This window comes from Colossoma macropomum, unplaced genomic scaffold (assembly GCF_904425465.1).
Source record: "Colossoma macropomum unplaced genomic scaffold, Colossoma_macropomum, whole genome shotgun sequence".
Classification (NCBI taxonomy): Eukaryota; Metazoa; Chordata; class Actinopteri; order Characiformes; family Serrasalmidae; genus Colossoma; species Colossoma macropomum.
This window is the reverse complement of record NW_023494785.1, coordinates 2,430,943-2,444,460: the sequence shown is the minus strand read 5'-3', so window position 1 is coordinate 2,444,460 and position 13,518 is coordinate 2,430,943. Positions and strand designations below refer to the sequence as shown.

General features: G+C 40.6%; 1 protein-coding gene across 1 annotated transcript in view; it reads left to right on the top strand.

The window, feature by feature from the left end:
- The window catches only part of LOC118812915 (muscle M-line assembly protein unc-89-like), a 24,358-nt gene extending 10,907 nt beyond the window's left edge, over positions 1–13,451 (top strand). Inside the window, exons 8-9 of the mRNA XM_036578027.1 lie at positions 11,213–11,325; positions 13,389–13,451. Of these exons, the coding sequence (XP_036433920.1) occupies positions 11,213–11,325; positions 13,389–13,451 (176 nt within the window). The remainder of the gene's footprint in view (positions 1–11,212; positions 11,326–13,388) is intronic.
- Positions 13,452–13,518: the final 67 nt, after the last annotated feature.

Here is a 13,518-nt window from a genome sequence, read left to right as displayed (position 1 = left end):
GTATAAGCCAACACAGCATCCTTCGTTTCACGTTATCACCTGCAGGGAGTCGGTGTTGAGTACAGTGATGGAGCCAGTCCTCTTTATTGGCATATTCAGTCGGTTCCTCTGCACAAGTTCTTCAGATAAATAGCCAAACTTTAACAAAATTTCTAAGATCTTTAAAAGAAAAAAAAGGTCAAGTGTCATGTTAGGGTCTCAACATTTAAGAACGTGCCATGATTTTCCTATATGACGTAGTACTTTTTGCCCTGAGTTTAAAGTTTGTTTCTCTCTAACATTGACTCAACATAAAAAAAAACAACACAGCAGTTTTGCCTGTTAATTCAAAGAAAATTGAGAGATCCATAAGTTGATGTGGGCAGTTTGCCAATGAGGCTATTAGGTGATATTGAAATATACAGTTATGTCATTTGCACAGCAGTGAAAATCAAACCCTTAGGCTTCCAAATGGTAAGTGGCCAATGCAAACTAAATAGGACAGCTCCCAGAATAGAACCTTGGGGAACTCCACAAGACGTACCACAAAAGGATCTGAAGCTCTACATAAAACTTTCTGTTGAAGAGGTAAAGCAGTAAATATCAGTGCCTGAAATGCTTACCCAGATCTATAATCCATCAATTAAGATGTCATTGCCAGCAAAATCAGGGTTCAAGCTCAAGTTCAGAAGCGAGACCTTTCGGTCCTCAGCATTGAGTCTTAAATCATCGACTACTTAGGCTAGTGCAGTCTCATTACTGTGAGAATTACAAAAGTTGAATTTTTTTTTTAAACATAAAAATTGTAAAAAGTCAACAATTAATGCCAAACACTCTTGTTTACAATATTAAATTTGCTACATCAGCACCGCAGCCTGTTCTGAAAGCATGTTTATCAATATCTCCTTATGCAGGTCTCTGCATTTTGTGCCATATTATCCCTGAAACAGTTCCTGTTTGACACAAAGCACAGAGCCATATTACAGCTTATACAGTACACTGGTGTCTTTGCTTGACAGTTCACACATTTTCTCCTTCCTTGTGTGGCATTTTCTCCACAGTTCACCAGCATAGTTAGGAAAACAAATTAACCAAAGGCTCGACTAAACAGGTAAGTTTTTAGCCTAGACATAAAGATGGAGGCTGTGTCTGAGTCCCGAACACAGACTGGTAGGTTATTCCAAAGCTGGGGGGCTTTGTATGAAAAGGCTCCTCCCCTGATGTAATTTTATTTATTCTGCGTACTAATAATGAGCAGCACCTTGTGATCTAAGTGGGCATGTTGGTTGATAATAGGAAATAAGGTCACTGAGGTACTGAGGATCAAGGCCATTCAGAGCTTTATACGTCAGTAGAAGAATTTTGTATTCAATGTGGAATTTAACAGGCAACCAATGTAAAGTACACAAAATTGGGCTAATGTGGTCTAATTTCCTGGTTTTGCTGAGAACTCTGGCTGCAGCGTTCTGGACTAACTGAAGCTTGTTAAGGTTTTGGCTGGAACAACCAGAAAGCAGAGCGTTACAGTAATCTAACCTGGACGTGATGAAGGCGTGAACTAACGTTTCTGCATCCTGTAGCGACAGTGCATTTATTAGTTTAGCGATGTTACGCAGGTGGAGGAAAGCTATTCTGGTAATATTGGTAATATGCTCATCGAAGGCCAGACTGGGATCAATCGCAACACCAAGGCTTTTTACAGATGTGCCTGGTGCAACTGAGAAACTATCGAGATTAAGAGTAAACGTAGGTGGATTATCCCTAACAGCTTTTGGACCCAGAAGAAGAACTTCTGTTTTGTCCGAATTTAGTAAGAGGAAGTTACTTGACATCCATTCTTTAATGTCTTTTACACAGTCCTCTATCTTATTAAGTTCAATTTTGTCCTCTGGTTTAGCTGAAATATATAATTGTGTATCATCGGCATAGCAGTGGAAACTGATGCCATGTTTTCTAATGATGGTACCTAGTGGTAGCATATATAAGGTAAATAACATGGGTCCTAAGACAGAGCCCTGTGGAACACCATACTTTACTCTTGTGAGAGCTGATGGTTCACCATTTACATTAACAAACTCAAAGCGATCACTAAGGTAAGATTTGAACTGTGAAAGAGCTTTACCTGTCACTGCTACTAGTTTCTCAAGCCTGTCTAATAGAATGGAATGGTCTATTGTGTCAAAAGCTGCACTAAGATTGAGTAAAACCAATAAGGATACGTTTCCTTTGTCAGCGGATAATAAAAGATCATTTACAATTTTCACTAACGCTTTTTTCGGTTCTATGGTGAGGCCTGAAGCCAGACTGAAATTTTTCATATATATTACTCCTATGCAGGTGGGAACATAATTGTTTTGCCACGGCTTTGTCTAAAATTTTTGATAAAAAGGGAAGATTTGAAATAGGTCTATAGTTTGATAACTCAGAGGGATCAAGACTGGGTTTCTTTATTAGGGGTTTAATTACAGCTAATTTAAGAGATTGTGGAACATAGCCAAGGCTGAGAGAAGAGTTTATTATAGATAGAAAAGGCTTGGTTATTTCTGGCCAAACGTCTCTAAGAAAACCTGTAGGAATTGGATCTAGTATACAAGTTGTTGTTTTTGAAGATGAAATAATTTGGACGAGCTCTGTTTGTTGGAGTAAAGTAAAAGACTCCAGCGTCTCTGTAGTGGTTATACTGCACTCTAGATCTAGATTAGGTTTATAGGATGCTGCACTGCAATGCTGCACATTTTCAATTTTGTGCCTAATCAATTCAGTTTTATTACTGAAGAAGTTCATGAAGTCAGTGCTGCTGTAGGCTGATGGTATCTGGGCTTCAGTAGCTGCTTGGTTATTAGTTAATTTAGAGATAGTACTGAAAAGTAGTCTAGGATTATTCTTGTTATTTTCAATCAATGACGAGAGACTGAGAGGCTGAACGCGCTGACTTTAGTGCTTTTCTGTCGTCTATAAGACTCTCCTTCCAGGCAGATTGGAAAACCTCAAGTTTAGTCTGACGCCATTTACGCTCTAATCGCCTAACAGTCTGTTTCATAGCTCGAGTATGATCATTGTACCATGGAGCCTTTTCTGCCTTATTCTTTTACTTTTTAATGGAGCCACATTATCTAAAGTAGAGCGAAGAGTGTCTTCCAAACATTTAGTCAGCATATCTAATTCATTAGGTTCAGACGGACAACTTTTAAAGACGAAAGATCTGGAAGGTTTTCAATAAAGCTATTGGGTGTAGATGATGTTATAGTGTGTTTAACACTATAGCGTGTGGATGGACATATATTACGACTAAAACTGATTTCATATGAGATTAAGTAGTGATCTGACATTGCTGTGGTCTGAGGAAGGATGGCCAAATACTTAAAGTCTATACCTAAGGTCAGTATTAATATGTCTATCTAAATGGTAAAACACCAGCTATAGGAAGAATAGGCGGAGGCCTTAGGCATCCACATTGGTCGAGGGCTTTACATCATTGTTGTACATAGTCAAAATGAGTGAAGTATTCATTTTATTACTGGATATGTTGATTGGTTGTCACTAGTTATAAATCCAATGTCACTGATTCAAATTTAGTCTCAGTCTCCTAATTTGGCCCAGACGGTCCCCAGTTTGACACGCCTGACATAGATCAACAGGAAAACTAAGAGTGGCCAGTGAGTCCCCACTTAACATGTAATGGCTTTAGCTTTAGCTCATCATCCTACCACATCCTACACTTTTCATGTAGTTTTATTGTTTTTTTCAGGTCTAAATATGTCTTTTATGTAAACAGCCATATTTTTTTACATACCAATTTTCCAATCTCTCTTCATCCCATAGAATTAATCAGGCTGTTACTGTACTTTTAAGACTAAAATATGTAAATGTGCTCTGTTCTGACTGGCTGCCTAGTATTGTGCTCAGACAGAGCTGAAACACTCTGTAACTTCACTGTGAATATGCTGCGCTAAACTGTAGTAGGATGAATGGGAGACCGTATGACATCACAAAAAAATGATTTCAAAAAGGACAGATTTTATGAGCTGCTTTTCTTGTATGCAGAAATACAGCTACTGAGTACTGCTTTCAGATGGAAATTCCTCCCAGTGGCATCAAACTTGAACTCAACAACGCTGCTCAAAAATACCCCATCAAAACAACACTCTGAGTAAAAGACTAAACCAAACACAGAATGGACAACAGACAAAGTCTCCAGTGCCATTTTTTGAGGAGTCAGCCTCAGTCTGCCAAAAGCAGGAGTCAGCCTCAGTCTGCCAAAAGCAGGAGTACCAGCCTGTGGTCAGAGCCAGTGTCACCATTAAGGGAGGCAGAGAACCGCCTCTTAGTAATCAGTGATAACTGGTGACACCTGTGTTGGGCTCTACTTAAGGACGGCTCTTTGTTTGTCTAGTGCTCAGTCGTGAGCTAATATGCCATGTGTGAGTACCTTCTGATCAAGCTGGTGTTTTGGTAACTGCTCTTGAGTTTCTCAGAGATCTCTCTTGGCTTCTCTAAGTTCTTGGTGACAGCATAAGTAGTGGGAAAAAAAGTTTATTTTGAGAAAGAGAAAAGATTAAGTTTAGTGGTTCCTCCCCTTTGCTTTTCCTGGCCTCTTCTTCCCCCTTTCTCAAACCTTTAGCTAGCCCCCCACTCTTTTTCTGGTGACCTATGTCGTGGCTCAGCAATTGAGGCCTGCTTCTGTCCCTAATTAGTGGTGCACCCGGTAATGCTGTCTGCTATATCTGGAGGCCTGGATTCTCGGTGCGAACCCTATTGTGCCATTCTGGAGGTCATTAATTCCTTAGCTTTGTGAGTTGACTGTTATCTGGAAGAGCTAAATGTAGAATTGAAGCAGAATAGCACTATAATTACAAGCATGACTAAAGCCATAAAATTCCATGAATCTGATGTTAAAGAATGCAAATTGTGCACGTCTGTGCTAAAGAAACAAGTGGTGTCCCTTCAAAAAGAAGTTGATGCACTAAAAGAAAAATACAAAGAACAAGAACAGTAGAACAGAAGGTGGAACCTAAGAATTAAATGAATGAAAATACAGTACAGAATGTTATCTAACTGCTGTCCACAGTAGCTACAGTGGACAAGATAGATGTGCTGGTGATGTCCATTATGAATTATAGACACAAATGGGTAATTCTGCATTATAAAACAGATAGTTCTGGTCCTAAAATCTGATTGGCTGAGCCACATTTAAAGCCGTTGTACAATACACAATATATGCACACCTATGACATCTAAACTCTGTATTACTGCGCCACCTCCCAAAAAACCCTTGTGCTGTTAATGGAATAATCTTTGACTCTCATGTTGCTCACATGGACCACCGAGTACATTGATGAAGTAAGAACCTGTTTTTTGTTTAAACTGAGGGGCTGGCGACTTATGTTCTTAACTAGAACCAGGCTGGTCAGCTAACTAACAGGCTAAAAGATAGATAACATGCTAAACAGCTTGAATGACTTACATGCTTCAAATTTCTCTGTTTCAGTCAGATCTGCCTTAAGCAAACCCAGGCCCTCTAAATATTGTGCTGTATGTGTTTTGATGTGTGTTTTTTAGAGCAGATCTCACCACACCACTTTTGGTTCAGCCATCATCTATGCTCTTCATTTTAACAGCGCCACCCTATGACTTCCACATGACTTACATCTGAATCAGGATGAATTATTCACACATATCATGACATCCCCCCTTTTTTTTTTTCACGTAGCATATGAACTTGCTTGGTGTCACACCGTAAAGTCCATGACCTGAAAAAGAGTAACACAAAAAAAATACTGCTTGCCATACTGCAACATTTCTCTTGTTGAAACATGTTTTACATTGGAAGCAACTCTTGTTAATCGTCCTTTGAAATAAAACAACTGGCTATACATGACCAAGTCCAAAGCTACTCCTCAATAAGCCGTCCAGGTTTGGAGACAGTACGTCCACTTGCTGTTTTGGTTGGCAGACTTGGAAGCTCTGTAGAACTGACATTTCTTTGTGGGGTTTTGTTTCGAATGTCCATTTGAAGTTTGTCCTCTGTGCTTTCACACACACTCTGTTATGTCACATTTTGATTGACCATGTCCTTAGATGTGTTACCTTTCCCTTTTGATTGCATCAGAAACTTTCTGTTCCTTCTATACGCCTGTCCACCAAGTGTCTCTATGACATAGGATCTTGGCTGATCTGAAAGCCCAGTTACCTGGGCTGGATTCCATGTGCCATCTTGCCATATCCTGACATTGTTGCCAATCTGAAGATTCGGAAGTGCTCTGGTTCCTTGATCGAAGTATTCTTTCTGTTTCTGTTGTCTTGTTTCCAATAACTGCTGCACTGTGTTAGTGACCATGTGAGGTTTCAACATTTGTGATGTTGTTGGAAGTCTTGTCCTCGCACGTCGACCCATTAACAGCTGGGCTGGTGACGCTCCAATGTCCTCTAAAGGTACACTCTTCAGATTCAGCAAAGACAGATACAGATCTTTTCCATCAGCTTTAGCCTTTTTTAGCATGAGTTTAACAGTCTGTACTCCTCTTTCAGCCAATCCATTTGACTGCGCATGGTGGGTGGGGGCTCCCACTCTTTTGCAAAGGCCTGGAATTCCCCAGAGCTGAACTGTGGTCCATTGTCTGAAATCACTGTTTCACTAAATCCATGTCTAGCGAATTGTGACTTAAGATGAGTGATGACTGTTGCACTTCTAGTGTCTGACTTCAGCCACTCGACCTCAATGAACTTGGAACAGTAATCCACTAAGAGTAGATACTCCTGCCGGTCAAAGGTGAATAGGTCAACACCTATCATCTGCCAGGGTCTTTCTGCAACACTGTGTGGATGTAATGGCTCTCTGGACTGTCGCTTCTGATGTGTACTGCACACATCACAGCTGTTCACCATGTCTGTGATACTTTGTGACATTCCAGGCCAAAAGAGTACTTCTCTCACTCTGCGCCTGCAGCTTTCAATGCCCAAGTGGCTCACATGAATGTGCTTTAGCATTTCGGCTCTCATTGCTGCAGGGACGATGAGTCGCTCTCCTTTGAATAGAACTCCATCCACTGCTGAAATTTCTTCTCTGAAGTTCCAATACGGTTGTATTTCTTTTGCTGCTTGACTCTTTTTTGCTGGCCATCCATTCAGAACTGTCTCTGAGAGTTTAGTCAGTGTCATATCATCTTTTTTCCTTTCTGAATTCTAGTAGTTTCTCACTTGACACAGGCAAATTGGAGACCACCAGTGCTTCTATGTCTTTATCAGGTGAGTTGGTCACTGGTAAGTAAGCTCTGGACAATGCATCTGCTATGTGCATCTCCTTTCCTGGCTTGTACATTCACTTGATATTTCTGCAGTCTCATTGAGAGTCTCTGTATTCTGGCTGGAGCACTGCTCAACGGCTTTTTCATTATTGATTTCAAGTGGTTTGTGATCTGACTCCACATTCACTTCTCTTCCATACGTGTACTGATGGAAACGTTCTGTTCGAACACAGTTGCCAGCATCTCTTTTTCTATTTGCGCATAGCGCTGTTCAGCTTCAGTCAATGCACGCGATGCATATGCAGCTGGCTTGTTCTCTTGCAGTAGGACCGCCCCAAGTCCAATTTTAGAAGCATCAACCGACAGCACTACAGGTAGCTTTACATCAGAGTATCTGAGCAAAGGAGCTTCAGTGAGCATTGTTTTCAATTTGTTGTATGCATGCCGATGCTCATCTTCCCACTGCCATGCGACATCATCTCTGATAAGACCACGTAATGGCTCAGTGTGTTGTGACATGTTTGGAATGAATTTGGCGAGGTATTTCTGGACCATACCCAGAAATCGCTCCACATCTTTTTTGCATTCTGGTGTTGGCCTCAATCTTGCTCTGGTTTCAAACCAGCTTTTGAGAATATATGACCCAGATATTTGCTCCAGGCCCACAATTCCAAAAGTGAGTCGGAGGAATCGATAGCAGCCAAAAGGAGTATTGAACGTACTGAGGCGAGAGCTGGCTTCATCTAATTTTAGTTGCCAAAAACCTGAACTTGCATCTAGTACTGTGAAGTATTTAGCTTTTGAGAGTTTGCTGGTTACTTCTTCAGCTGTTGGTAGCTGGTAGTGTTCTCTCATTACGGCTGTATTGAGATCACATGGATCTAAGCAGATTCTCAGCTTTCCATTGGATTTTGTTGGCTCTTTACTTCTGTTTTTAGTCTTTCTCTTAATGTGACAGGGGGTTTCCTAGGTGGGTGTACTTTTGGTGTAACACTTATCAAATCGAATGGTTTGTGCTCCCTCTAGGCAGCCTATTCCCTCAAACACATCAGCATACTCTTTGAAAATATCCATTTCATCACTTTTATTCAGTGCCATCACTCTCTTGACAAGCCCCATTTCTTCACATGCTTGAATTCCAAGTATTGGTTTGGCACTTGATTTCAAGACAATGAATTCCAGAACATTTCACTGTCCAATTGCACTTTCCTTTCACAGGTATTTTGTCTCCAGCATACGCTGACAGTTTCACATTTGTTGGTTTAAGTCTGTTCTTTTTGCCTATTCTTTGCAGTAAACTGTAAGGAATTACATTGGCTTGTGCACCAGTGTCCAGTTTGAATTTGACAGGCTTGCGCTCCATTTCTATTTCAACAGTCCATTCATCTGTCTGTGACTGTGTCTTTGCATGCACAACTCCAACGAACAGACTTCCTTGCTGATCCGTGACATCATCATCTACTGTGCGATCTATGCATTCTGGCAAAATGGTTCATCTTCTCGCAGTTTTTACACTGTTTGCCATGAGCAGGGCATTTACGTGATGCATGCTCAGTTCCTCATCGTTTGCAATCAAACGTGCTTGCTTTGTCTTTCTCTCTCTTTTGTTTTATTTTGCTGATCTTTTTTACGTGTCTGCTTATGTTTCACTGCATCTACATGCTTGTTTTCTCGTGCAGAGGCTTGCATGTTGATCCTCATCATGCATCTGTTTCATTTGTGCTTCAGTAGTTTCTGAGCTGAGTTGCTTTTTCGAGGGTCACGTCAACTTCTCTTAACATTCTTTCTCTCGTTGTATCTGACGTGATTCCACAGACAACTCGATCTCTGATAAGGGATTCTTGCAATTACCCGAATTCACATGACTTCACTCTTAGCTTTAACTCTGACACACTGGCTAATCGACATATCCCCTTGCACACGTGAAAAACTTGTACCGTTCATAGGTTATGTTTTTCTTGGTTACAGTATTCTTCAAATTTCTACATTATTTTCATCAGATTATGCGGTTAGAATTATCTTCATCTTCATCTCCATATGTGAAGGTATTGTACACTTCACCTGCCTCTTCGCCAGCTACATGAAGAAATAGTGCGGACTGTACCTTGGCTGGCTTGTTAGCGCCTCCGGTACCTGCTAGATACAGCTCAAACCTTTGTCAAAATGTTCTCCAGTTTTCTGATAGGTTCCTGTGCAGTAAGTCAAGTCCAGCAGGTGGCTTCAGTCCTTCCATGCTTGCAACACTGTTTGTCTAATTTCATTTACTTCTGATACCATGTTTTGATGTGTGTTTTTTAGAGCAGATCTCACCACACCACTTTTGGTTCAGCCATCATCTATGCTCTTTATTTTAACAGTGCCACCCTGTGGCTTCCACATGAATTACCTGAATCAGGATGAGTTATTCACATATCATGACAGTATGAGGTTTTTAAATTCTACAGCCAAACAGTGCTGTATTTGTGTATGTATGGATGTAGCTGAATACCAAATGGCTACTTGTTAGTTCTCTTATGCATTGTTGGGCTGCAGAATCCAGTATTTAAATCTCTATGTAGCAGGGAGCAGGGAGACATTTGAGATTTAGGACCCTGCGTGAGAAGAGGGCACCATTAGCTTGTGCTAATAAGCCTCGCGGTGGTAATTTGGCGACCAAAAACTACTTATAAAGCAAAGGTTTTTGCATTAAACAGGGGTGTGTTATCATATCGTTACTGTCGGAACAAAACCTTGTATCTCCATTGTAGTCATTTTTCAGTTTTTGACAGTTTGAAAATGCCTGTTGCTCTTTACATGGTGTATAAGTTGCATGATGAATGGACTAAAAGAAATGGCGCAAAATGAATTGGAAAAATGTCTGGTTCCATTGACTTTCATTGAAAATGAAGTAAGTTTTTTTTTTTTTTTTCTTCTCCTGTGAAGTTACCATTTTGGAGAAACAGGGTTTTCTTCCGAGAACAGCGATATGTTCATTATTATATGACAGAGTTAAAGTTCATGAAATGACCGCAGTATTCAGCGATGGGCGACTAAACGTTCTTCTCCTCATTCAGAGGTCCATGGTTATCTGGCAGCGATGCCATACTCTAAAGGAACTGCATTTTTTGAATGGAATACTTGTTTATCTTCATTATTATTAATAATGATCTCTCGGAAATTGTGTATTTTATCATATTTTATGTTGGCCACCATTCTATGAAAGCAATAAGCCACTCAAGGGCATGCCCTGCTGTGATTTTTATCACGGGGTTCATAAAAGGGATTCATAAAGAGCAGATGAGTATGAGTAGAAGGCTGTCAGTGCCTGTGTGAAGGAAATGTATGAATTGTTTCTAAAGGATTGTTGATGCAGAATGAGCTAAATATAGACTTTTTCCTGAATTACTTTATATGGATCTCATCCACACAGTTTTAGTTAAACGTTTCCTTTAAAAACTCATGTTTCTTTTGCTTCTCTTAATGTTAGGGATCTAAAGGATGGCAAAAAAGACTGCATTGTACAACTGTTTTCTGTTACAAAGCCTCATTACCATGCAGAGGACGCCACCTTTTGGTCAAATCAGTGGGGTGATCACGTTGTGTAATGCTGCGTCATCCAGAAGCTTGTGCTTCAGTTCTGAGTGAGGAGACTGAAATGATTTACTGGATGAAAGGTTGAACAGATGCCTGTTCAGATTGGAGGATTCTCATATTGATGGATTTAATTCACTTTAACAATGTTTATTCTCCGATAGAAATCTGGAGGAAATCTAAAGACAATATGTAAAAGACAGTATTCCTGTTTCACACCAAACAGCAGATCTAGAACAAGTCTAGAATGGATTATTGGCTTGGTTGTCCTCAAACTGGTCACAGAGTCCTCTAATATTACTAAAGCACCTTTGACAGATCACTATCATTTCCAGCTGAGAAGATCGTTGGCACCTCCCTCCCCTCCCTCCAAGAGATATACAGCTCCCGTCTCACCCGGAAAGCCCTCTGAATGACAGGTGATCCCACTCACCCACTACACAGCTTCTTTAGCCTGCTGCCTTCAGGGAGGAGACTGCGGAGTCTCCGGGCCAGGACCAGCAGACTGGGGGACAGCTTCATCCACCAGGCTGTCAGGATGCTCAACTCTCTCCCTACTTTGCCCCCCCCCCACACACACACACAGAGTTTGGACCCAAACACAGGTTCCTGACCCCCACTCCCCAATACTGAACTCTGACAGTATTGGTCAAACACAGGTTCCTGACCCCCACTCCCCAATACTGAACTCTGACAGTACTGGTCAAACACAGGTTCCTGACCCCCACTCCCCAATACTGAACTCTGACAGTATTGGTCAAACACAGGTTCCTGACCCCCACTCCCCAATACTGAACTCTGACCTTCTCAGGGACTGTTACGCACCCATCACTTTCTGTTACGCACCCATCACTTTAACAGCTCCATAAGCTCAGTCTAATTGCACTACTGTTTATATTTGCACTATTATACCCACAGACCTTAATCTGTTTGTGCCTTACATCACTTTAGTGTTAATTTCAGGACCTTCTATATTTATATAATTTTTTTATTATGCTATTTTTGTATAATTAGTGTTTATTTTTACGATTATAAGATTTTAAGTGTCTATTTAAATTCACACATTTCCTGTTTACTGTCTATTTAATGTTATTGCTACACCATGGGGGTCTGAGAGTAACGCAGTCTCAATACTCTGTATGTCCTGTACATATTGTAGTATTGACAATAAAGCTGACTTGACCTGACTTAACTTAAAGCTAAAATGAAATTACAAAATCACAACATCAAAGCAAATCGGATATTTAAAACTTTTCTGAACTGGGTTCTTCTGCACGCTCTCCTAAGGAGGTGGGGTAGGTCTTCTTTATATTAGTAAGCAGTGACCTTCACTCTGCAGACTTAGAATTTAAATACTTGTGTGATTCTGATTCAAGTTTCGAAGAACTAGGATCAGTAGTACAAAAAAGCACAAAGCCCTGAGGACCAAATTAATTAACAGCAAACTTTTAAAAACTCTTTTGGGAAGAGTTAAAGGATCTCTTATGTCCAGAAAAGGGTGAACTAAGAGCCTCTATGAAGCGATTTCTAAACCTTACTCTAATTCCTAAACCAGGAAAAGACAGGACAATTGTTACTTAAGCAGTAGAACACAGAGGGAGTGTGTTATTGCGGAATAGCATCACGGCTGTGATTTGGTCGCCGTAGATCATCGCAGCCGTGATGTTATTGGCGATAACACACTCCTCGAGTGTTCTAGTCCTTTTATACAACAGTTAAATAAATAAAGTAATAAATTAATAAACTGGGCCGTGAATGCGGCGTTTAATATGTTTTAATGTTCTCAGTTCCTTCACCAAATTATAGTTCCTTAACAAGCAGCTCGTTTACATATGCGCCACACTTTGCACTACATTGTATTACTTTTTTTTTTTTCTTTTCTCCCCGATCTACTCTGAGCCAAGGCAACGTAATTTCATTCTGTACGGTGTAAATTTAAATGACAAAGTCTGTCTAAGTATAAGTCTAAGCTTGTTGCTACGTCAGAGTAACGAGCTCCACAGCCGGCAGTTCGTTCTCCAGTTCCACACAGACCAACTGACAGTTTGGGAATTTAGTGTCGTCTCATCTTCAGAGTCTGACCAAATCAGCTGTCGGTCAAATGTGATCTTAAAAGTGTCCATTTTCTGTTTGTGGCAAAGTAAGAAGTAAAAACGTTCAAATGGCTTGAGTGTCTCCTACAGCTGTCAAAGTCGTTGCTTAGCAACGGCGTCTCAGCGGAGTGATACAGTGTTTGTGAAAAATCCATTATGGTGAAATAACAGTGCGGTTAGAACGCTTCTCAACCAATCAGCTTGCGTGGCCGGAACTAACTGCTGTATAATTTGATATGAATAACACTTTGGTCAGTTAAAGGCTTAATGCAGTTGACTTTTCTATTGAGGAAATATGGATACTAATGATGTGATTGGACGTGATTACAAATACTCAACTTTTACTGCCAGCTGCTGTTGAGGCAGCACAGTGTTGAGAAAGTTCATGCCAAACAATGAATATAACGTTAGCATAGCTGCACCATGTGGAGCTCTTTTTGTTAATCAAACAATCATAACCAGTAAGAAAATGAATACTTCTTTACTCATCTTGACTATGCAGAGCAATGGTGTGAAGCCCCTGGCCAACGCTGAGGCCCTAGACATTCACCACTTCTGCCTGTAGCTGGTGCCAGCCCTGTTTATTTTACCACCCAGATAGACATGCAGCCGTAGATAAAACAATGCTAGCA